The sequence below is a fragment of the Ooceraea biroi genome, chromosome 12, assembly GCF_003672135.1.
Source record: "Ooceraea biroi isolate clonal line C1 chromosome 12, Obir_v5.4, whole genome shotgun sequence".
Taxonomy (NCBI): Eukaryota; Metazoa; Arthropoda; class Insecta; order Hymenoptera; family Formicidae; genus Ooceraea; species Ooceraea biroi.
The window spans coordinates 6467440-6493504 of NC_039517.1; the positions used below are offsets into that span (position 1 = coordinate 6467440).

A 26065-nucleotide genomic window follows, 5' to 3' on the forward strand; every position below is an offset into this window, starting at 1 on the left:
CCGACCGAATTGATTGCGTCGAATATTGCTGAGCTGGAGAGGGATTCTCGACTATCCCGGGCACCGAATCGTATCGGTGTCGAGTTTGCCCCTTGACAGAGACCGTGTCCACGGCCACGGAAAGTTTTGAACGTTTGCTTGACCAGATGTTTCGGTACTCGAGATATAAGGTTTACGCTGGCTATCGACGTCCGACGACGCCCAAACTGGATATCCGTTCGCAACAGCTCATGCTTGAGATCGTATGAACTTTCCGAGAGTCTTGTGCAAATAAAGTCACAGTTGCCTCGATACGACACTCCGCAAAGCTTGTAATCGGACTAATTAATTAAACGTTCCCGTCGCTTGATTACGTGTGGACCTTGATACAACGCGTTCGGCTTGGAATATTAAATTAACGATCGCTCGTTATCCCGATTGACATAAAACGTGGCACGTGTGTCCAAAGTTGACGATAGAAGACGGTAACGTTCTCGTTTATTCATTTCCCGAGAAAGCAGTGCAACAGAGAAATTAATATTGCTGTTACATTCCGTCCCTTCTTCCCCCCTAGATGCAAGAGATTGCGAAATGGTATAAAAGTTTTCTTTCCGTTTCCTGCTGCACATCGGTATAATCGGAAGCTCGCCATCTGGCCGTTGCCGCGATGCTCGTTTCATGAGAGTTCCTCTATTAAACTTCCTCCTTTATCCGTTCTACAAGCATCGAAACGAGCCCCATACTGCGACTCCCGCGTCCATTCGCCGAAACTGCAATTTCGAAAATAAGAAAACCGCGATCGACGGAGTCATTATCGGAACGCAGTTTGCCGGCTCGGTCGGAATTCTTTATGCCGACCGATTGTCTGAGCCCGCCCAGTCTCGGCCCGGAAATGCGCGGCATCGTTTATTGTGCGGAATCGTCTCCCATAGGTAGCCGTTTTCTTCCATAGCAATGGATACGTGCCGTGCAACGCGATTACCACGTTACATGATTTCACCGTTGATGCTCGGCAAACAGCCGGCGGAAGTGGTTGCCTGATTTAAGCTCGGTTCTATGTAGACGAGTACACGTGTGGATCATGTAGACAGCAGGGGTAGTGCCACGCGAAAGGGGTGCTGCGCGGAGATTTCCTCCGACGGAAATGGAGACACGCCGAGGGGGCTCTTTAGATCTTAATCGACAGCGGAGTAAAGCCGGTCAAATCTCGCGAGGGGTGCGAGGGTATGCCGGGGGAGACACGGAAGGTGGAACGAAGAGCGGAAGTGGGAAGAAAAGAAGGTAGGAAGAGAGAGAATCGCCGGTTAGCCGCATGAAGAGACTCCGTAAAAGTGAAATACTACCGCGGACACTCGGCAATCTCGGAGCTTGGTGACAATTTTTTATCTTTACGAGCCTGGCGCAGCCGTTGTTCCTATTGCATAAGTGGAAACAAGAAGAATTATGCAGTTACGTAAATTATGGCGACGCCACGGGAATGGCTTCCGTTGGTCTCGCTCTGTTTCTCTCTTTTTCTCTCTCTCGCTTTCTCTCTCGTCGGTGTCACCGCACGTAAGAAGTGATGGTGCAAGAAAGGGATGGGGGAAAGAGAGCGAGGGCAGAAACAGAAATAAGATAAGAAATCGCGGATGAGATTGAGCGAGATGCAAGACGCGAAATTAGAAGTACGTCATAAAAAGATATAACGATATACAATTTTGCTCTCCTTTAAGACGTGAAATTTATATTCTTCATTTGGATTTGATGGTGTGCGTCTCACGCTGTGTACTTTCGTTAACATCCTTACCCGCGAGAAGTCTTACTACGTTCAAATGGCTTGAAATAAATCGCTTTGACAGCACTTCTTTCACGTATATAAACTATTGCAGCGTCATTCGTGCAGCTACGATCTGATGGAAAGCCTGGGCGCGTATAGAAAATCGAGCTAACGCAATTATTTTTGCAGTTTGGAATTTACGAAGTAGAGAGAGAGCACGATATTAAAAATTCGACCTGTCGATAACAGGTATTTCAACTCTAGCTTTTCGCACGCGTACATGTTGCGAATGAAAAACGGTGGAAAGCCCGTGGACCACTGGACTGCAAACGTAAAATGTACGCGCGTGTCGCGCGAACCTCTGAATAAAAGCCTGAATAAAGTAATGGAGTTAAATAGAAAATATCTGGAAACATTTAGATGTGATTGTCGCGCGCTTATAAAATATCCATTTACGCTGATATCGCATTCGCGACAGGTTCAAGGTCTAGGTTCTCACGGAAGAGAGTTATAAATTGTTTTTTCAGTAGCGCGCCGCCTGTTCCACTTTGGAGTTTCGCAATTCGTCTTTTCGTTCCTCGCAGAGCAGATTCAGTAATAAGAATTCATAAAACTTCCTCGTGAAATTTCCCGGTGTGTCAAAAACGTTCATCTTGAGGGGAAAAGCACGTAGGGCACGAGATGACGGAGGATGGAAACAGGGAAGGCCGGCATGACGTGGATGACAGAGTGAGAACACGAGAGTCTGCGAACATAAATAGCTGACGTGTCAGAAACAGGCCGAATCGCTCGAATAGCGCGCAAACCCGTCCAGGCAATTGCAGTCGATACTTGGAGTATCGAAGTCAGTCGCTAACCGGAAGATCGTGTACGTATTGGCGTGGGCAGGAACTTTCATCCCGAAATCCTTCCACCCTGTTGACGTCGTGTCGATATTGAACGCGGAACGTGAGTTACGACGGTATATTCTCCGCTGACAATAATAAAAAATAATTTCGCGACGTTATTGGACATTTCCGATATCACGGGGTCTGAATTATTTCTAATGATTGTCGTTACATATGATTGCTGACGGTTATCGGTGTTATCTTTGATAATATAATAAAAAAGTGTGTATCAGTTATATTTATCTACGAATTAAGAGCGCGGAGTTAATTACAAAGTTTGAATTGCAAATCTTTGTTTAATAAAGGAGAATCGCGAGAGCCGTTTGAATATCTTCTCCAAGAAAGCACTACGAATGCAGCTCGGCAAAAATTCGTTCAAACGCTGACTGTACTCTTGATTTTTCGCTTTAGTCGCAAACTAAGTAACTCGAAGGATATGTAATCAAATGAAATTCCGAAAGAGACTTGCAAAAGTTAGATTTCACCGTTTCCTTCAAAATTCATTTACTTTTTCCATTTTTTCCTCGGCGAACGAAGAGATTTCCGCTAAGTTACTTTACATATTTTATTTGAACGCACGAATGTGTCAACAACTTGTTCGATCCGAATGTAATAACAGAAATTTCGAGATGCATTTTGTATTAACCAAATCGCCAGAAACTCGCGCTCTCATTTTTCCAAAACGGTGCTGTTATCGGAATTCTACCCTGTGCATAATACACCTTATTCGCGTTATCGCCATCGCCGCTAAATCGAGTCGTACTCGTCTTGTCGTGATGTTCCGGTACTACTGGTGAATGCGGAGACTACCAACGACGTCGACGACGACTACGACGAGTCGCGTTAACTCTCCTACGAATATGCGAGCGATGTAAATTCCGCGCGTCGACGGAAGTGCTCCGTTTCAGCTGCAGTTGCATGTCCTTTCCCGCGAAAGCACGTTGTGGCTTTCGACGTCTAGAAAGCACGTCGTTGGTATTTTCCCGAATAGCGGGACGAAAGTGGCTTTGGCCGTTAGTAGCAGCGGCGGGCTTTTCGAGAACAAAGGACGATTCGTCACGGCTAATACTTTCTTTCACGTGCATTAATAATTCTGAATTCTGGGTGCAACCTGCGCGGAAGTTACATGCAATGCTACTTTAACTTTTCCATTGATGTTAATTTACTCGAGTAGTTAGGAAGGCCTCGCAATCTCGTTGTATTCTTGAAGCAGTGTGATTTCTTCTCGTGCTGGATGCAGCGGTATTTGTAAAGAATAACAGATATTTTAAAGTAATTTGCATATACTTCCGGACTGATAAATCGGAATCCCTGGGCGATCAAGGAAACTGTAAGTAATCTCGCGATCCGGACTCCCATAGTGATACAATCGGACTAATGCAATCGAACTTTCCCTCGAAGCCTGGATAAATCCAAGATTCCGTAAAATCGTACGGGCTCGAAGATTTTCTATGAATTTTTAATCGTGCACGTTCACGGAGCCGTGTACCCGGAATCCCGGATTCTCCTTACGTTCCGCACGTAGAATAAGATGCGAGGCTACCGAATGCCGTTAAAGTACCACGAGAACGTGACACGAAATGTTCATTGCAAAGGAGTCAACCGAAGAATATGTGCGCGCTAGGTAATCACATCTGTCACGGTTAGCAATCTCGTTTATTCTGCTTTCCAGCAATTTCAGCGAAAAACAACGTACGCTGCATAGTGCGAATCTAAGGATAAAATGGAAAAATATACATCGCGATACGTCTTCTGCCGGCATATTCCATCTTTATTGGGTCGTCCGGAAAGTTCGTGCCGATTTTGAAGGAAAATTCAAAGGCAACATTTTTTTATGTCGATAAATATTTATTGACTTATGTATGCACCGTTTTGTTTCACAACCTTTGTCCATCTTTCACGCAACTGGAAGATTCCATTCTCCCAGAACTTCTTAGGTTTCTCGGCGAAAAACTCCTCAAGGTGGTTTTTTATGTCGATCAAAGAGTCGAAGTTCTTGCCGCTAAGAGAATTTTGCAAAGACCTAAATAAGTGAAAGTCTGAAGGTGCAATGTCTGGTGAATACGGTGGGTGAGGTAGCACATCCCAGCCAAACTCCAACAATTTTTGTCGGGTAGTCAAAGAAACATGAGGTCTGGCATTGTCCTGATGGAACACGACGCCCTTCCTATTAGCTAATTCTGGACGTTTTTCCTGAATCGCTGTCTTTAATTCGTCCAGTTGCGAGCAGTACTTATCTGCATTTATCGTTTGGTTGTGTGGTAGGAGCTCATAATATGGGATTCCTTTCCAATCCCACCAGACACAGAGCATGACTTTTTTTGGATGAAGGCCGGCTTTCGGAGTGGTTAATGCTGGTTCATTTCGCTTACCCCAGGATCTTTTTCGTTCTACATTGTTGTAAATGATCCATTTTTCGTCACCCGTCACTAATTGCTTCAAAAATGGTACGTTTTCGTTGCGCTTGTACAGCGAGTCGCAGATGGAAATGCGATCCATTAAATTTTTTCGGCCAAATTATGCGGAACCCATACATCATAGCGACTTACGTAACCAAGCTTCACTACATGATCGTGGACAGTGGTTTTCGATATTTTCAGTATCTCTGCTAATTTACGTGTCGTGTAGCGCGGGTTATTCTCGATCAGTGTCTTGATTTGGTCATCATCAGTAGTAAAGGGTCTGCCCGAGCGTTCTTGGTCTTTAAGGTTAAAATCACCAGCTCTAAACTTAGCGAACCACTTACGCACGGTTCTTTCAGCTAAAGCGCCTTCTCCGTAAACAGAACATATCGAATTTGTTGCTTGTGAGGCATTTTTGCCTTTCCGGTAATAGAAAAGCATCAAGTGTCTAAAATGTTCTTTATTTTCTTCCATCTTCAAAAGAGTACAAAACTGACACGAATCAATTTATCTGAAACAACTTTTTTCCTAAAGATGCGTTGAAATGTCACCTTTAAGCATATGTATATAAATCGTATGTTTTCAATAACATTGATATATTCAGACATGTTCCAACGCCATCTATTAAAAATCGGCACGAACTTTCCGGACGACCCAATACGTTCATCCACGTTAAGTTTAATAGGCTCCAACATTAAGTTTCATGTTACAACTTCGTTCCGTTACAGATAAAAAGTCATTAATATCTCGAGTCGAGTGTCTATTGTTGCTTCTTCGGAATTTATCATGTTAGACGATAGATCACTCTCTTCCAAAAAAAGACGATGCGCTGTCGTGCCGTTTCCGAACATTTGTAGAGTTTCTACATAGTTGCCTCACGTGTGTACCACATCCCTGAAGTCGTTCGCATGCATCTTCGACCGTCGAAAACGCCCCTGGGATCGGCTGCCACTCTTCCGTTTTCCCTTGCTCCTGACCGTTCACCGCACGAGTTTGAGAACGGCGGGTGATATCCGTCAGTACAGATGGATATTCGCGCAACGAGAAAGAACTCGGGCTCACTCGATCCATAAAATACGAATGAGTCAATAAGTGCATCGCAGGAAGATCTTGAGAAAATTCCTCCGCCGTTTCGTTCGCAGCCGTACTCATTTTCGTGAATGTGCCACGAAAGCTGACCCGGTATGAATGGAATTAGTAAGCGTGATGCTTTGAACAAGTGCCAATACCATCCGGTGTTCCTCAGAAACATAAAAAAGTATATTGCTGCAATGTTTTATTGTTGCCTTCATCTGAGATGCTTAAAAGCGGTACGACCAATAAAGCCGTAGAAATTGTTCAATGTAAATGTACAAATTGAAAACGCAAACGTACACGGAATTTCGAGGCAATCGGAAAATTAGTGAAAGCCAAGTACATTCACCGATTGTTATCGTAGCTTGATTAAACGTCACCGTTGACGCAATCCTGTTGCTAATGGAACGGAGCCTTGGGTGGTGGTTATCAGCGATGAAGGCGATGAAGTTCTTAGAGCTCTGTTTGAGCGTGCGACTAACAGCTCGAAGCAGTACCGTGGTGCAAATTCAATTCCTCCTTGATCGGCAAGGACTTAACCGTAGTACTGTCGCAAACACAATCAAAATTTCTGTTACGGAGGAGCTGTGGTGGCTAACGTCTAGGTAGAAATCGATTAATTGGAAACTAGCGCGAAAATGCCTCGAACGAGTTAAGTGGATGCCAAGATAATTTTCGAAACGTGAGAGTGATTTGGAAAATATATAAAGACTTCCGTCTTCGAGCGGAATCCGGGACGTTACTTTTTCGCCGAACTTATCCCACTTCGAAATAGATTCGATGAGCCACTCGGAGACATTAATGGCGCAAATGGCAACTGGATCAATTACTGCAATCTCGCAACTTTGGGACGGCTGAGGAAACTTTATTGTTGCTGTTTCCTAAGCTCATCCGAATCGATGAAGACTGTCGAGTGACATTCCTGTTGCTCAAACTACTCCGTAACGTAAACTTTCGCAACGACTCTTCTACGTGACACTTTCGCGAGGAACTTCAAGTTTGACAAGCGGAAGATATATCCTTGAAAGGTGAGAGGCGCCATTGCTCTTAAGTGATTGCCTAGGAACGGTCTCCTCGTTTGCGAATGGAGTGGTATCCTAAAGTTCGCTCCGAAACCGAATACGGGATCTCGTATCACCTCACGCGCGAAATTAGTTATCGAGCTCGTCATTGTTTTCACTGATCCCTTCTTCAGATTTCGCTTTGTATTGTCACTTAAACTCTTGTAATCTTTTGTATTTCTCTTTGTGGGCAAGTTGTTTCAATGAACGCGCGGTTTGTTAAAGCCTCAAAATATTAGCGTCCTTTGCAAAGATAAGAATATAATGTTCTGAAAGTTTTCAACAACGGCAACTTGCATATTAAAAGTTAAGCAGCTACTGTGCCAGTATTGGACAGAACAGGTGCATGGGAGTTTGAACGGAATTTGGAAACGACCACTAATCCTCCGGACTAACCATCCTTCGTCATGTAAGTGAACAATGGCGCGCTGTAGAACTTCGAAACATGCTCCGTCCATTTTAGTAGTTTTCAGGGGATCAGAGGATGAACGAAACTAAATTTCGAGCAATCGGTAGAACAAACGGCGCATTTTACGGAACTAAATTTCGAAACGATCCGCACCGATCCAAACTCTCTCTCTCTCTCTCTCTCTTTGTGGAATTCAATGTTCATTCTGCAGACACAGCACGTCGGCTAAGCGTTGAAAGCAGTTGGATTGGACATTCATTTGCTGCTTATGTGAGACGTATAATGGCAATTCCACTTCGTTAGAAATATGGCCCGCGGTGTCACGTGTTAAACTACTTGCGGTTGGTATCCAATTCCCTATTAGAGAACAGAGATATTCAGAGTTTCAAGTGGTCCATGACATTGCCACGCGACCCTATGCACCTCATATTAATATCGTATTAACACAATGTTAGTATTCCTGTAATTAGAATGGGATATAGCGAGAAAATTGTATCATAACGTTTGACGCTATTACTTTGATGTTACAGCGTTAGCTTTTCTAGTGCATACGCACGGATTCTCGTGAAATCACCGTGGCAATAAATTCGATATCACTGCTCTCGATGGATAAAGGGATGGCGAGGAGGAATTCTCCAATTGGACCAAAAACATTTCGGTTCCACTTTGGCGAAATCGTTTTCATTTAAATTCTCATCGAAATCCATATATTTGCGGACGACACGTCGATACAAACGGCACAAAACACACTAAATTTACGATTAAACTCAGTTTAGTGCGGCTAGTGCGGCCAGAATCATTCTGTCATTCTGTCACAACATACCATGAAAAGAAGTAGACAGGAAGTACGTTTTAATTTTGTTTGATATTATAATTGAGCTTTGAAGCTGTTAATCCGCAAAATGTCGACAGGTTTGTTTCAAAACGTAATCAAATCATACTTCAATGCATAAACTTCAAACAAATATAGACATATAATACTCTCGTTATTTTTTCACAATTCCATTTTACACATGTCATAAATAATACCATGTTGATTGGGAGATTGATAGCATGGATTTTACAATATCCTTTATAATATGTTATGACAGCACGAGATGTTTACATGGTATTTTTGCACAAATTTTATGGATTGTGAAAATATAGCATGAAAATATACGTGCTAGATGGGGTCGTGCTCGATGCCATAACCGTAACATTCATTTTCGTGATTCCATCCAAAATCTTATAAATTACATTATTTCTTTAGAATCTAGAATTTCTTTAAATATTAAGAAGTGGAAAATTATAAATGAATTATTACGTGTTATATATTCGTAATATAATACACGTCTTCGCAAATATTGAAGAATTCAATCCACGATCGTTCATCGGAGTAAGCTTGAACCCACATATTTTTTTCGTACTCACCTTGCCGAAATTCGAGAGACCACCGATTTGAGGCACTTGACCGGGTTCATCCGCCGTGCTGCAGTCTGCCCTAACGAACCAACAGGTCAGTAACTCAGTAGCGACAGTCGTGAGCGTTATTGCGATAGAATTCTCTCTAATCACAGATTTCCACGCCCCCGTTAATACTAACGATAACGGCAATAGTATTATTCACAGTAGCTCGCACCGGACCGCACAATAGATCGCTCGCAATCATACCGCAACTGACTCGTTTCTCTATTTCCAATGATCTCGGGAATATTCCGGTACGCGACTATATTAAATTTACGTTGCGCAGTACCATTCATTAGTAACCATTCCAATCTGTGCCACCGCGAGATGAATCCGGCTGTTACGGTTCAATATTAAGGGGGGAGCCTGCTTTAGAACGCTGAAAATAAGGTATATTTTACGAATTGTTTTTGGAGAAACTATACAGCGGATCATTTAAAACTTTTATGCATTTATTAGTACATGTTTAAAGATAAAAAAAATTATTTTTTTATTTGAATATGTCGCTTGTAGAGGTCGTCCTGGAGAAATCTTAGTGCAGCCGCGTCGCCGGCATTGCAAATTGGTGAGCATTCTCCTGCCTCCAAATTTCGTCTAAACTGAAAAATTGAAATATCTTCTCGTTATTTATGAATTCCCATCGTCGATGAACCAAAGAGAGAAGAAAAAAGTTGAAAAGTGCCAAAATGGTGGAGCTTAGAACACAAAAGTACGATTTTTAGGCAAAGTTTTTGAACTTTTTCATGCAAAAGTAATTGTTTAACTTAATGTTTTTATGAATATTAAAGGTTCATCGACGATGGGAATTCATAAATAACGAGAAAATATTTCAATTTTTCAGTTTGGATGAAATTTGGAGGCAGGAGAATGCTCACCAATTTACAATGCCGGCTGCACTAAGATGCCTCCAGGACGACCTCTACAGGCGATATATTCAAATAAAAAAATAATTTTTTTATCTTTAAACATGTACTAATAAATGCATCAAAGTTTTATAATGATCCGCTGTATAGTTTCTCTAAAAAAATTCGTAAAATTATACCTTATTTTCAACGTTCTAAAGCAGGCTCCCCCCTTAATACGCACAGTCCTCTCAGTGCTTTCTACAAAGTATTCTTTAAACCAACTGCTTTTTTAGATGAAAGAATCGAGACGAGTTGCGTGCACTGCTACAATACTTTTACCGGACAGACGCGACAGACACGTGCCGTAAACAATTGAAGAAATAATCTGCAATCTGCAATTCAATGCCGAGAAATAATTACGTGCCTCTGTGGCCTCTGTGCAATTTGATCAACCCGATGCCACGTTTTCTCCAACGCGATGTATCGCTAATTGGATCGTATCGCGCGACACGGTTCGTCAAATTGGATAGGTTTTGCGCGAGACGAATCAGCTAGGCGCGAGTCGAGAAACGCGACTTGCCCGATACTTCTTTCTCCGGGGCGGAGAACTCAGCTTTCTCGGATAATGTGTCTTTTGGTAACGTATCACGTAACATCGCGCTCCACAATTCTCTCGAGGCGGGCGGCGCATTTAATCGCAATAACAACGCGGAGAGACCAGGGAGTTAAATATCTCGTGCAGATGGGATTATACGAGACATACGACGTGCTGCTTTAGGCGTGGAGGACTCGTCGGTCGGGGTAATACCACGCTGACAATCGCGCGCATTAGTGCCGTGTCCTGTAAAGCCGTCGCAATAGAGCAACGATGCGGCCGTGGTGGCGGCAGTAATGGTAACGGTAATCGATAAGCATCGAGCCATCCGCGTATCCATCGTCGTACCACCGTCCTCCATCCTCTCTCTCTCTCTCTTTCTCGAGAGAGAGAGAGAGAGAGAGAGAGAGATCAGCGCCAAGTTTCAGCCTATTGCCGGATTTAATTGCGAAACGACGACGTCGGACACGCGCCATTAAATCGCCGTTCCCGCGGCTTTCCCTTTCGTTGGTACCGCGCCGACCGAGACTGTACACGCGGCATTTTGCCATCGCCGGACATTTCGCCGGATCGAACTTAATCGCGCGGGACTTAACGGCCCGGGTCCCTGTCGCCCGCACGATTTCACGAATTTATGATATCGGCAGTCTAGAGTGGCGGCTGCAACGTCCGACAGATCCAGCATTTTTGTTTGGCCCACTGCGTCGCCCGATCGTTGCCCTCCCCTTCATCCTTTCTCGTCTATCGCAGCTGTGAAACGGGGACGGCGGGGTTTCGCCGGACGCGTATAATACTGTTACGGTATACATTAATCCGCGCGGGATTTATCACGTTACACGCGAGATTTAATTGCGAAGCGACGGATAAGCAGAGCCGGGAATGCATGAAATATGTCGGCCGCTGCGCCGCCACCGACGCGGGAATAAATCGCCGTTCTATTGTTACCGATTTTTATCGATGTGGTTTTCGCGCGCGTTTTCCCCCTCGGATCAGAGTTCCTTGAGGCCGGGTTAAATATACCCATAAATAAGCCGAGCAAGCTGATCACCATTTTGCGTGTTTCTCATTATGCACGACGCGATATACCGCGTTTCGCGACTAGGAGGGAATTATTCGACGAAATAGCCTGAAATTCTCCTTTATTCTTCAGATACACTGAAATGTCGGATCGGTGTTTCGGTTAATTTTACCCTTGAATAATTACAAACGGACGTTATAATGAATGTACTGGCTAATTGAGTAAGACGGATACGCGTGAGTTTAATCCGTTAAGTGGCCGCTTAAATTGCGGTGTTAGATTGCGAGCGAGATGGATATTAATGTCGAGGGTATTAATATTAATTAGCTAGAAATTCATATCTCATCGCGTTTTGATGAGCATTCTTATCGAAAAGTTGCGCGAGATAGAGAAGCGATGGTGGAAAAATGTAAATTCATCTCGGTGTATCGTACGCTGCAGCGCGGCAAAGTCAATTTATAATAGAGCACCGACTCTTGACTGGCAAAGTCATAAAACAGAATGCGATGCTATAAAACCGGGAGCCAAAATTGTTGGGACAGATAAATCAGGGTTCGTCTCGTTTGTGGGAAGGGTGATTGGTTGCGATGCAACCCAGCTATCTTCGTAAATTGCCGAAAGTTTTTTATTACGTCCTTCTTGCAGCCGTCGATGTCTCGTAAAAAAGGACGTCGCTGTTCGCGAATTTGTCCATTGTTCGTTCGTGGAACAATATTTCTAGTTATGTCTGTCGCGGTACCAGCTGGAGCAAATGACCTGCGATCTTTAGAAGTCTCTGTTCGATGTTCTTTTTATCTCGCTATAGAGTAATTTGATGTTTAAAAAAAAAAACAGAAATTGCCAATGATTATCAGAGAGTTTCGTTGAAAATGGAGATTATTGTAATGCAATACAACTAAATTATTCGTTTATTTAAAAAGTGTTGGATACATGTTTCTGTGATATTTGATATTTTTCATGTACGCACTCGTGTGGAAACGCTCACTCCAACAATTAATATAAGAGCGATAATAGAACGGCGTGATAATAAACGCCCTTTATCGCACGGTGAAATTTATTCGCGCGAAAATTAAAATTTCGACTTTGATGAGATAGACGAAATATCATATTTTGAAGCGCAAAAGAGGATTAATCCGCAAAGCTAGACGATTTCATATAACTAATCCCTCGGCGTGTGGCAATCGTCATCTTTTTCAATTTGACCGCTGAAAAAAAGCCCGGGCAGCCCGGGCGGTACCGCAAAATTACGCCGTACGCGAATTTCACGAATTATTGTACAGACGTATATCTGCTGCAGTAACGTTGTGCCGTTGTTCTTACAGGCCGTGCACCAACTATTATAGGAACTTTAATCCGTTTACGTTAAACGTTTTACTGCTCGCGTTCAAAGCGATAGCTTTTAATGCCCGAGAAATGAATGAAACTGGACGGCTTCGAATTACACGCTACCACCTCCGGCCAGGTATTTCGCTCCGGGCAACGCGGATGAAAAGTTCCGGGTGTAAAGGCTCCAGTGCAGATCGCATCTGCCGCGATACCTGACGTTATGACGCGGCTTGCGGACCATTTTCAACAGCTGGACGATAAAATTCTACGTAATCGGCGTTTACGCGTCAACGCGCGCGGATCAGGGATGATCCATTTTTATTTCTGCTTCTGATCCCGACGGTGACTAGCTCCGCGCCGGTTACATGGTGTTTTTTTCACTCGTCAGATGTATTGCGCGCTTACGTGGCAAAGAGAAACGCGCGCGAACTATCATTAATCGATCTCGCGAATGTCTAGAAACGCAACGACTTTCACGGCGGAGCTTCCTCGCACGAGTATCTTTCTGAGATACAAAGTGTATCCAATATTTTTAAATGGATATCAGCATTTTCCACTCCGTGAAAATTTAATGGAGCGACATGACGCGATTTCTGGCCTTAATAAGGTCCCGCGATGCGTCTTTAATGTCTCGATTTGAGCGAGACGGATTTATCGCAGCGCATTCCGCATTCGCATTCTGCGGAAATCGACGCGATTAGAGCTGCAACTCGTGCACGTAACGATCTAAACGCGTATCAATGACAACGACGATGATGACGTTTAACGTAGCGTAGAAACGTTTACGATGTCCGATGACGGAACGCTGATGTAACGTGTTCTGCTCTACTGCTTCTATTGTAGAACGCATTTTTATTTCTGCGTCGGCACACTCACCAAGGCGTGTTGCACGTGTGCGTGAGGGTGAGATACCTGGCGCCCAGCTCGTACAGCATCCTCAGGACTGCCAGACTCTCCCCGACGGCGTGGCCCCCCTCGACCCCTATCAGGCTCGCTAATCTACCCTCCTTGTGCGCTCTCTCGATACCTGAAACCATACATTATAACTTACTTCGCGAGCTACATCCCTTCACGCCGCTCGCCGCCCGTTATTCATGCAACAACGTAAATCTGGATCTTACTCGGGGCTCAGTTCCATCACCATTACGGGCTATTATTCCGATGGTGGTGGATCTGAATCACACGGGTGCCGCCACACGAGCCCGATAAGCCGGGGGTGAATGTTTAGACGCGTGCTTCGCACAGATAAAGCGACGCGATCGCTTATACGACGCTTATACAAGACGCGATCTTTGGATCTTTTGAAAATTCTGTTCTCACGTTTAGCGTTATGAAAAATCGAGTTCCGTATACGCGTGCAAGTGCATGTACGGTTCATTAATTAATTCTCCTCGACGGAAGAATAGTTTCGTTCTTGCAAGTTCTTACTCGTCACGTAACGCGAGTGACACGTGGATTCAATAATGATTGGAACGATTTTACCAAGTTCCGCTCTATGCTACCGATAGGTAATGCCGATGGTAAGTAGATCCGCGAAGTTTACAAGTTTCTCGTTGCACGAGACGTCGGGAAATAACTCGGTAGAGTCGCGCCGAAACGTTGTTTCCAGCACAGACACGCGCGTGCTTCGCAATACTATCGGGACAAAAATACTTTGTCGTTACGCGCGCAATTTCCGATATCCCATTGCGTGTCCAGCGTGTGTCCTGTTTTATTTCGTGCGTAGGACCAGCGTAAACAATTGCGAGTGCAAAATTCAATCACGACGCGCACAATGCGCGACGCACGCAGATTATAATTAAGCGAGCTTATCCGATGTCTCTGATCTTCAGATTAATTAAATCCTTCAAATTGCCTGTCGTTATCGGGGATGTTTCATCGCGCCGATCGTTAATTACAAAGTGTAAATAAAAGTTGATTAACCCCGGCGGCGTGCGCGCAGTCGACCTGGGGGCCCGAAAATTGAGCCGATCGAAGAAATCTCGGCGGGTGGGCGCAGCCGGGAGCTCTTAATCAGCGGGTAATCGGGCATTTTGTCAGCACCCCCGCGAATTCGATCTACGACATTTTAATCGTTTAATCGAATCGACGACACGAGAGCTGTTGCACGGAAATCGAGAAATCCAATTTCGCGGTGCGCGTTGCGCGGATTTCATTAAAATACGCATCCTCGTTGGATACCAACGTCGAACGTAGCAGCATCTTGCCGGGACAATACGTTTGCAATTAAACTGCATCAATACGAGTGCGAGCGTGCTTGTATCGTTTTCTCGCGGTTTTCTTTTTTCCTCGTGCGAATTGCTATCGTCCGTCCGTTTGAGCGTGACTCAGTCTACCGGCTTATGCGGTATAGATGAGTTTAGTAAAAAAAAGGGAAAAGAGCGCGCGGTAATGTATCATTCAATTATAAAGAATTTACGGCAGCTAGGCGGAAGTAATACACTTGACGCCGACGACGGATTACCGCGCTTCTAAAAATATCGTTCCGCAGCACGGCGATATCGCAAAAGCAGTAAGCGGAATACATAATACGACCTACGCTGCATCGTTACAATGTGTCGACGTATATTTTTAATACGTTTATCGTGCCTATACGCTCGCACGCTAGCCGGCCGATCGATAATCGAATAACTCGCAGAGATAAATTTTCTGCATGGAAACGTTTTCGGAAGTAAATGCAGCTTGAGTTGTTTACGAGTCCGAATTATCGTATCTTCCCATCGTCTATAGAAGAATAGACAATAATTTCATAACCACTAACTTTGCACTAATCTACAAATACAAATACTGTTAATCTCTTTAACAGAAAAGAAAGAATACAGCTTTTAATGTCATTTAAAAAAATATCTTTAGCCATTTCTTTAAATGTCTTGAAATTAAACGGTTTTATATCTCCCTCCGTGTGATCCGACTTGCGCGAAGAAACGTTGACAAATTGTACTTTTGTTCGTCTCCTCGAAAGGTCGTATAATAAAAGTCTGCACGAGAAATTGCCTGCAATTCGAATTTACATAATTTTTAAATGTATAATCCCACTTCTGCGACGAACGACAGCGATCTTCCACGACAGTCATTTTCCGATAGCCCCGTACGGAAAACTTCCGATATGTCGACTTAAGTTACTTTAGATTTGAGAACTTCGAGAGTACGCCCTCACCCTCGCGCTCTTTCCCTTTTCTCCTCCACGTGTAGGCAAGAAAAAAGATGCACTTTTGCCGCGCGCACGCACTCCCGCGAGTAAATCGAATGCATCGCAGCGATGTTATTTGTCGGCGGCCTTAATTTTTCGCGCTGACGTGGCCGCCGATTACGTTGTATTACGGCTTCTAATGGACGAGCAGACGAAAGAGGAGCGTCGCGAATAAAACGCGTGCTGTCGATGGGCTCCTAATTTAGTGCGCCTGGCGATTTATATATTTGCGTTCCCGTTCCGCCCGCCCGAAACGCTGATACACTTGATTTTGCGAGTGTATCGGTTCGTGTGTCCTCCTACACGCAGATACACGTGTATATCTTGCGATATGTACATGCGCACGCCGACGTACGTATGCACTCGCACGTACATACGAGAAGACCGAGCACTTGGACATTATCGGAGGAGCTACGGCGGGTTCCATGGTTTCAGAACATTCTTCCATTCCTCGTGGAATTTCTCATCTTCCGCGTTCTAGCGGCGCCCTTTCTTCCATCTGGCAGATTGCTTCCCCAAAGTGCTATATTTCGTACTTGCCCGCTCACGCGTCGCGTACTACCCTCGTGCGACCCCCTTTTTCAGTCGGGAGAGATAACGCGTTACTGATGCGCGTGAAATTTGCATATTTTTGAAAAGATAGCCATGCGGTTTGCTTCACGGTGACGCGCGACCATTTGTCTTTTTGTCAACACTCGCGAAAACGCGTTATGAATAAAGTGGAGTCAATATCTCTGCAAGAAATATGATTCACGAGAACGGATCACGCGCACGTAGAATGAAGCACAGGATTCTCCCCTTTTCATATATATAAAAAAAACGCCGGAGAATACCAATAACAGGATTATCTGCACATAAAGGAAATGCGATGCAACACGTCTGATGGTTCGGAACGTCCGTCTCATTGATATTGATATGCGTACGCCGACAACTTAAGAGCACGCGAACAGGACTCTCTACAAAACGTCACATTCTGAATATGTATATTTGACACTCGGAAAAATTGGCGAATTAAGTCACGGTCTGAAATAGCTCGGTATTTTTAATCAGTGACGCGGAAAAAGAAAAGAGGAACACCCGGAGAAATGCGAGGACACGCCGTCAGTTTCGTACAATCAGCTGTCCGTATGTATGAACGTACGTATGCGTATTTTATGCTCATTTGCATATGCATGTGCGCGACGACATGCAGTCGTCGACGTGGGGGGTTATCGAACGTACGAGGAGTGTGTACGTCGGGCACGCTGGACCGACATTTTTCCATTCCGGTTAGAATTTACCACCCGGCGCATCTTGCTCGCGTTCCATCATCTTCCCATCGGATTTGCGTTACGCTTAGACAGCGCGCGCATTGTGACAGCGGAACGACGGAATCCAACGGCAAATATTTGCTCACCAAATATAGCGATATTTTCTAGGAATTCGTGGCGTGCGTACACACTTCCTCCACTTCCTCGCAAAACATAACGCATTAAAAATAATAGAGAGAGAGAGAGAGAGAGAGAGAGGGAGAGGAAGTAAACGAGGAATAGATCTCTCGAGGATTGTTAAAAGGGAAACAATGACAATTGAGGTGATGGAGAGCTATGGCAGGAATTTCATACTGTTTATTAAAAACACAAAAGAATTCAACATATTTCATTAGAGCTCAGGAATCTGGCGGGAATTTCCTATATCATAATCTTTGACGTATATTTTATATATATATATATATATATATATATATATATATACACACGTATTTTTTTCGCAATAAATACAGAGCGCGCTTGAATTGTTCTTTTTCTCTGTTATTTTTTCTGGTAACGGTCAACAGTTTGAGCATGTAGACATCATGGAACATGCAGCGCCGCAATATCGATGTTACACCGCTAAAGAGTTTGTACTCCGAATTTTGCAGCAGCACACACGTTCTATTTGCGCGCTCGACGCCGTAATTTCCGTTCATAATGTCCACCAGAGAAGGCAGCGGTGCGCGACTATACATTTTCCGCGATGTTAAACTAGATAGGCTTGTTTTTCTGCGAAGCGAATCAATCTTTGTCCAGGAATGCATATACGTCAAATAGAAGCCAGTCGATAAGACCGGGGCTATTTACCGGGGCTATCACGTTCTTTTTCTCCTTTGCGCGATGTCGCAGATTCATCACGACGCAGTCATCGTTGTCGCTGCCTTTTTTGCCCCTTTTCACGATAATATCAACCGAGCTGATCTGCCGTAACTTTCACGGGATTAATACATTTGTTCAGTTTCTCGTCTCTTGTCTTCCGCCTCCTCAACGCGGCAATACGTGTCTGCGTAAAGGTCGTCTCTCTCGTTTCTCACGTCTCTCTCATCCGCGAGGATTTCACCTCGAAAAATAGAGCAGAGCGCTGATACGTGGGAGAAGCATTTCCTTCGGATCGATCTTATTACACTCCCGCGTCTCTCTTCTTTTTTCTTCTAATCCTTTTGTGGAAGCTCGCACCTGGAAAACTCGACTATTCCGGCGGATCGTTCCGGAATGGATTCGACGGGGTCGAAAGACGCTTCGGAAGAAGACATTCGAAAGGCGCTTCTTACGTTGAAGAAGAGATTGCTCGTTTTCTGGCTCGCGCTTCCTCGTCACGGTCTAAAGTGCATGCTAAATTTTTGAAAGAAATCCCGCGAAGGGCGTAGATGACGGAAGGAATAGGAAAGGAGGATGATGATCCTCGCTGACACCGTGCCAAGGGATTCCGGAATATGTCGAGGCCTTGCGAGCAGAAAATAGATAACGCGATTTGACAATGAAAATTTAATGCTATATGATAGTGATTCGCGCCACTTCGAGATATCGAGGGAGAGGAAGTGGTGAGCGGAGGGACCAGCGAGCGAGAGCACATGCTGTGGACGACGCATTTTCCGCGGGCAATATTTTAGCTATGCTTTTATTTTCGCGAATATGCATCAACACGCGAGAAATGCGAGACACGGAGATTACAGGAGAAAGCCGGTGGAGAGTACAGACATGGATAACGGGCAGTGAAAAAATTTCCCCGGGACAGGATCTAAAAATCTGTTTGTTCGGAAGGCAAACCCGACCGCGTGAACTTTGTATCTGTAATTCAAAATATCACCGAGCTCGTACCGAGGGAGTAGATTGATATAGCGAGCAATTATGCAAGATTGATCCGACGCCGAGTAACGCATTACTCTCCGGACGCGACTCGGATTATCAAGTAATATGGTAGGCATTAGGGGATTAAGTGGAATGTTCGTTGTGATCCGGCGAGGTGGATAAATTCCCTGTCGAATGAAAAATAGCGGGCATTTTAAATTGATGGCTCTTGAAAGTTGCGCTGCGTGGACCTTCCCTCGCATATTTCTCTGAAGGACGAAACGTCGATCGGCAGCGAGTTCAATCGAAAGTATTTCAAGCACTGAACGCAGTCGAGATTGATTCGAGCTGGCCGTGTGCCATGTGTATCGCGGGGTGAAGGAAGAGGGAAGAGGAGGAGGAGGAGGACAACATTTTCATTTCATTCTCGCAAGTCGCACTGCCTTTAGTTTCAGGTTAATATCTTATGCGTTCGCGATTTTTATCGTTGCATTCACGGGTTCGTAAATGCGTGGTATAAAAAGCACGAACCTTCCGCTGTGGTAACGAGGACCATATTTTCCGGATGCTTGTTGACCAATCGGCGAATAAGGTCAATTTGCTCCAGGGCTAGCTGCACCGAGTCGAGATGCTGCGACGAGCAGGGCACATACGCGGACCAAAACTGCAAAAAAGCAAGACAGAAGTACATTAGTTAAATCGCGTTTGCCAGTTCAAACATCGCTTTATGAGCACTGTTCTGAATATTTTAATATTTGCCATGAAGGTCGCACATACGCTGATATTTTACAAATATAAATTTCAACGTTGACATATTAATATTAATGAAATATTTAAATGGGCAACAGCGCACGAAAATAAAACCAATTACTATATTAAAATGATTTTATGATTATCATTATTTAAAAAGTATGGAAATTTTGTATCGATAGATTCCATCGAATTTATCACGTTAATGGATATATTATGACGACGACGCTTTAATGTAAAATAGGCTATTCTCGTGCTAAAGCTAAAATCGATAAAAATGCAATGCAATTTATTGCGAAGGATTACCCTTATTCAATATTGGCGCATGGGTTTATTCGCGTTTAAAACGCGATAACGTTAATCGCGTTCGTATTCTAATTACCAGATATTTCTGACGCACACATAATACTTCGTTTTAATCCGGCATCTGATAACGCCAGGAATAATTAAATGCATATTACGACAGTCTGCAAACAGCGGGTGATTTGCATTTTAAATAACCGGCTATCGGCGACTATCATAAATAACGGAAACTTTAAGAGTCGCGCGAGGTGCATTCATTGCAGGAGTACGACCGGTCGGTATCGCGGAATAATTTGATTCCGAACGTGTCGTGTGTCTCTCAAGATTACGCCGCACGGCATATACTCGACGTTACGCAAAGAACAACGCGACATTCGAAAAGGCACGCGATGCGAAAATCGCGACGCATGACGTTCCGCGTTTAGCCGTCACGCGAGATTGTCATGCGACGATATAATTAGCTTGTTTCATTCGTTGCGACGTCCGTTTGACATCGTGGAATTTATGTGCATATTTTAGCTGGTTATTATTCGCAACGAAATTAACTGGCGACCGCGGATTATCCCTTTGTCACTACCCTTTGTCATGATGTCTCTCGCGATTGTGATCTCCACGTATCTATCTCCATCCCTTCACGAAAGAAATCGGAAAAGTATCGTCAAGTCGAGTTAATAAATTCTTATCAGGGGAAGCAGTCGGGAATATCGCGTCAGATGGCACCGTCGCAACTGGGAAATGAGATACATTAAGTTCTTGCGCGGTCGTTCGGCGAAATGGGGACGAGGTGTCTTACTTTGGCGTGAATTTTCCGCATTATGCACAAGTGCGCGCATCGCTCGCATCGTCGCCGCTACCGCGGACGAGTTTTATTTAACAATGTGGGGGAGGGAAAATTTATGCCCGAAGCGTGAGGTCACCGTCGCAGCGCCGTAAATCAACGGGGGCAAGAGGGCATTTTCCGAGGGTTTTTCCTGTATTGCCCGGCGCGCTTCGGCCTGCGGTCGACAGAAATTGCACTCCCGCGGATCGCGATGCTGCTAATAGTGGCGGCTTTAATCGCGCGCGTTGCCAGCGGCCGTAATTACGTTCGGGACGTCTGTATTTCAAGTACCCCCGGTGACTCTTGCATCGCGAACGGCTAATTGCGACACGCGAATAATTCAACGACAGCGCGAAGTTCGGCCTACGCCCCGCGGCTTCGTGTCGCCGCGCTCGAACGGAAATGCCGAGACCGGGAAACTTTTACCGCGCAATTATATTCACGTATAACTGGATAACTACTTGCAACACGGAGCATGATTAAAAGGAACAATTTGATGCAGTTGAGTACGAATAATATAAAATGCTTATTTGACGAGAATGTTTCCTTATCATGCTAGGCGCGAGATCTTTCAGGTCAAGTATGCTTTATTCATTTGGTGAAGAAATTGTTGCAGCTACGTGAAATATTATTTGTATACGGCATGAGGCAACTTTCTCGGAAATTTGTTTCTTTATGATTACGCGGATTGAGGCGGGAACGCTGCAGCGAATTTGACGTTATTACTCGCGTCATCAATAATCTCAAGTCCAGATGCCGGAGCTTAATTTTTAAACGTCACGGTGGAGAAAATCTTGATTTTACTAGACGAACGGAGTAATCTCTCATCGGAGCAAAAACGCACGGATATTAACCGAGATATACTAACATCTGTATTAACGTACAATGGCTCGTATCCTTCTCTTAGGTATCGCGAGGAAGCAGTTACCATGGTTGGTATTTTAGGTCAGGGGTTCACGGAAACGTGTTCTGGTATGTGTGCGAAGTTTCTTTTCCCTTCCGCGCCTCCAGCGCAGCCTCTTGCACAAGAACGAGCAGCAGTCACGACGAGTTTTAGGTCCGGCTTTCGTAAAAATACTCTCCGCCGCGCGTACGGAACGTGTCGCGTCTGCGATTCTACTTAAAGGCGAGCTACGCTTGTAAGGGCTCGCCATTCCCCCCGGTACGAGGGTACTTTTTAGCAAGCTTGCGGCAATACGACGCGGGCGTTGGCTATTAAGACGGTCGTTTGAGCTTACCACGCGGAGGCCACTTCCGCACGTGAAAATCGATTTAAAAGATTGCTTTCTTCCTTTCGTCGCGTTAGTGAACCTCGACCGCGTCGTATTTCATGTTCAGCAACTCGAACGGGTCTCTCTCGTGATGTCACGTGCACGGATTTCCATTACGCAGTTTTTTGGAATGTCGCAGCATGATCATAGCGTGAAGTCTATGTTCTACAAGTTTTTCAACTGATTTAGTCATTTTGGAACTTTGGAACTTTGGAATTTGATGAAATATTAGTCGAAGTTGTAGGTTCTAGATGACTAGACGATTTGATCATCATTTCAAACGTTTCACCTTTATTCGTACTGCACCTAAAATTCCTAAACAACCGACCATAAATTTGCTCCCGTCTTGCGAATTGCTTTCCTGCCGACGAAGTCACTGAAAGTGTAGCGCAAATTCCCATCGAGCGGCCCTCCGACGCGATAAATCGCGCAGCTTCGACTCATCTCAAGTTGGAATGCACTTTCGTGATTTGTGATGCATCCGGTTCTCCGGATGGATAGCTTGCGGCTGTAAACGAAGATATCTGCGAGACGTGCTTTTTGGATTTTACAATGCATTATTATAAATTACGAGAACACGCATTCGGTTTCTTATTATTATATTAGGATTATATTTCTGAATGAGTAAAGTGTCGAAAAAAAAACAAAATTAAAAACTTGATTAATCTTGAAGATATTAATAAATTTTGCGTTTACGGTTACATTTTCTTTCTAACAGCTTGTCTTTAACATTTAACATTTAAGATGAAACTTCTAACAGCAAAAGTTTAACAGCTTAAGGGGGGAGCCTGCTTTAGAACGCTGAAAATAAGGTATATTTTACGAATTGTTTTTGGAGAAACTATACAGCGGATCATTTTAAACTTTTATGCATTTATTAGTACATGTTTAAAGATAAAAAAAATTATTTTTTGATTTGAATATGTCGCTTGTAGAGGTCGTCCTGGAGAAATCTTAGTGCAGCCGCGTCGCCGGCATTGCAAATTGGTGAGCATTCTCCTGCCTCCAAATTTCGTCTAAACTGAAAAATTGAAATATCTTCTCGTTATTTATGAATTCCCATCGTCGATGAACCAAAGAGAGAAGAAAAAAGTTGAAAAGTGTCAAAATGGTGGAGCTTAGAACACAAAAGTACGATTTTTAGGCAAAGTTTTTGAACTTTTTCATGCAAAAGTAATTGTTTAACTTAATGTTTTTATGAATATTAAAGGTTCATCGACGATGGGAATTCATAAATAACGAGAAAATATTTCAATTTTTCAGTTTGGATGAAATTTGGAGGCAGGAGAATGCTCACCAATTTACAATGCCGGCTGCACTAAGATGCCTCCAGGACGACCTCTACAGGCGATATATTCAAATAAAAAAATAATTTTTTTATCTTTAAACATGCACTAATAAATGCATCAAAGTTTTATAATGATCCGCTGTATAGTTTCTCCAAAAAAATTCGTAAAATTATACCTTATTTTCAACGTTCTAAAGCAGGCTCCCCCCTTAATGATAAAATTGGTACATGCCGACATTGAAAATTGACACGGCTTGAAAAGGCAACGGTTTGAAAGGGCAACGATTGCCGGCAAGGTTCAATTACAACGAAAAGTCTCGTTCGTGTTGCGATGCCATGTAAGATCTTATGTAAGTCGACGGCACGCGATCAATGGCGGAGTAACCTTCCACGGTGGATATCAACAGCCCGTCTGAATTAACCAGGACAGTGATAGATCGAACCGGGACTCGGTTTGGTTACCGGTATACACATTCGGTATACCGTGTATCGTTATGTATACGTTATATGCATACGTGTATACGCGTGTATGTCCCAATGGACATAACCGGGTGGTTATCCCTTTCGCCCTGACGTTGCCAGACTGGATACCTTAAGGGATCTGTCGAGGCCGAAACATAATCCGAGATGTAATTTCTGCGATCCTCAAAGGCTCTCTCCTTCCCGATATCTCTTGATACATTATCAAATTTACCGCTGTTTAGAGAGAGAATCGTTTTAGGTTGATATATATGCAACATTACGCAATCGAAATTGCATTACGATGAAAATTAAATGAAAATCATAGAGATCTGATCGAATAGTGCCAGAATAATCCGCGCTGCTATTATTACATTGTGTAACGACTCCCTGCGAGATACCTCGCGCGTTTCCATTCGGCTTGATAACAAAATTCTCGCGTATCTTGCGTTTCAATTCCAATGCGTTATTAATGTACTCGCGCGGCGCGAACGTATTATTCGTGAAAGGAAAAACGATTTCGTGTAATTATCCAGGTATTGTGCGTTGCGCTCTCATCACCATAATTTCTCCTCGTTATTACGACGTGCGTCCCGCGCACCTCGCGATCCTAGATTGACATTAATTATGAAAAATCGCTCGTAACGGCAAGTTAACGCGCACGATAAACGCGGCTGCGCGCTTTACTACGTTGTCATGCGCGACGTATTAATATTTCATTTAATAACGTTAACAATTTTATTACACCGCGACGCGGTAAATGGCGGGGCATTTACACGTTCTCTCGTTAACGGTGGATGCCCATTTTACGTCTGCCTCACCTCCTCTGAACGTAAGCAGATACCTTGACATTAAGGTAAGCATTAAGACCTCGATGCTTTTCAAAGCGTACCTTATGGCACGCCGCGCTTTTACGAAATAGAGAGAGAAAGAGGGAACGAGAGAGAGAGAGACTTTTTGGATCATGGTAGCTCCTTTATCATGGTTTACCACTTCGCACCGACCGACATAACCGCATCTAGATTTCTAATAGCTAGATCACTTCGAGTACTGTCTTACTAACGAAAACGGTGGTATTTTCAAAAGTCTCTCGAAAAATTTTCCTTCCAGTCAACATCTCAGCGGTGATATCGGGTGATCTTGGACGTTATATATTTTTGCCCGACACCGAAAACGCTCGATTTATGCGTCTCACCGCCGCGCGCCGGGTGAAGTTGCGCCATGACTGAAAGTTTCACATCGGAATAATCCGTTGTGTTGCATTATTTATTTTTACCGGGCAGGATCACCGGCGCTTTATATGCGCGGCGCGAGTAACAACGCGCGCCGTTAATTCGTAATGCGTTTTAACAGATCTCCGCGCGCGGGCGAGCGAGCGGCCGTATTCGAAAAAGCGCGGATTTACGGGCGACGCGGCCGCGCGTGGCACCTCGGAAATGAATATCGGCATTCGCGATACCGAAATCCCGTAATCCTCCTTCCGATTTAATCCGAGATTCAATGCATTTAAGAATGTATATATATCGCGCAACGGGCGCGCGTGTGTACGAGAAGCGTGCACCACGCTCTCTCGGTTCTAGCGTTCTCGATATCGACCTCCTAAATGGATTCGCGCGCTATTCCGCGCCCGTAACAGGTCTACGACCGATATACCCGCTATTACCGCGCTATTGAGTCACATCGCTTATTTAATACGAGCCAAGATCCTCGTTTGAATGGACCTGTTCGTGGGCTGTACGACCTATATAAATATGAGAGACGCAGCGAGAGTGCGCTGAAATTCGACGTTCGAGCACGTTCGCGGGGAATATCTTTATTTCCGCATACGCCGCCCCAGAACTTTCCATCGGGCTACTTTGCGTGCGCATTCTGCGACTGTACGACGTTTCGTCTTTATCTGCCGCTTCCACCGCGCTAACTCCCGACCATGCACTTCACGTCTTCAGAAGTACGCTCGCACGCTCATACTCTCGCTTCAAGTACCGTAAATAAATTCTCCGCGCAGCTTCCGCTCCCCTTTGAGGAACTACTCTAAACGCAATAAGCTCGCGATGCACAAAGAAGAGTAATTTTTGGTAATGAGAATATCTCGAACCCGTGGAAACCTTC

General features: G+C 44.3%; 1 protein-coding gene across 3 annotated transcripts in view; it reads right to left on the reverse strand.

The window, feature by feature from the left end:
• Nucleotides 1-26065, reverse strand: part of LOC105280544 (dipeptidase 1) — a 63103-nt gene that overhangs the window by 17722 nt on the left and 19316 nt on the right. For all 3 annotated transcript variants that reach the window (XM_026974457.1, XM_026974459.1, XM_026974458.1), the window contains exons 4-6: nucleotides 19597-19729; nucleotides 13672-13822; nucleotides 8979-9048 (exon numbers count right to left, since the gene is read on the reverse strand). In XM_026974457.1, the coding sequence (XP_026830258.1) occupies nucleotides 8979-9048; nucleotides 13672-13822; nucleotides 19597-19729 (354 nt within the window). The remainder of the gene's footprint in view (nucleotides 1-8978; nucleotides 9049-13671; nucleotides 13823-19596; nucleotides 19730-26065) is intronic.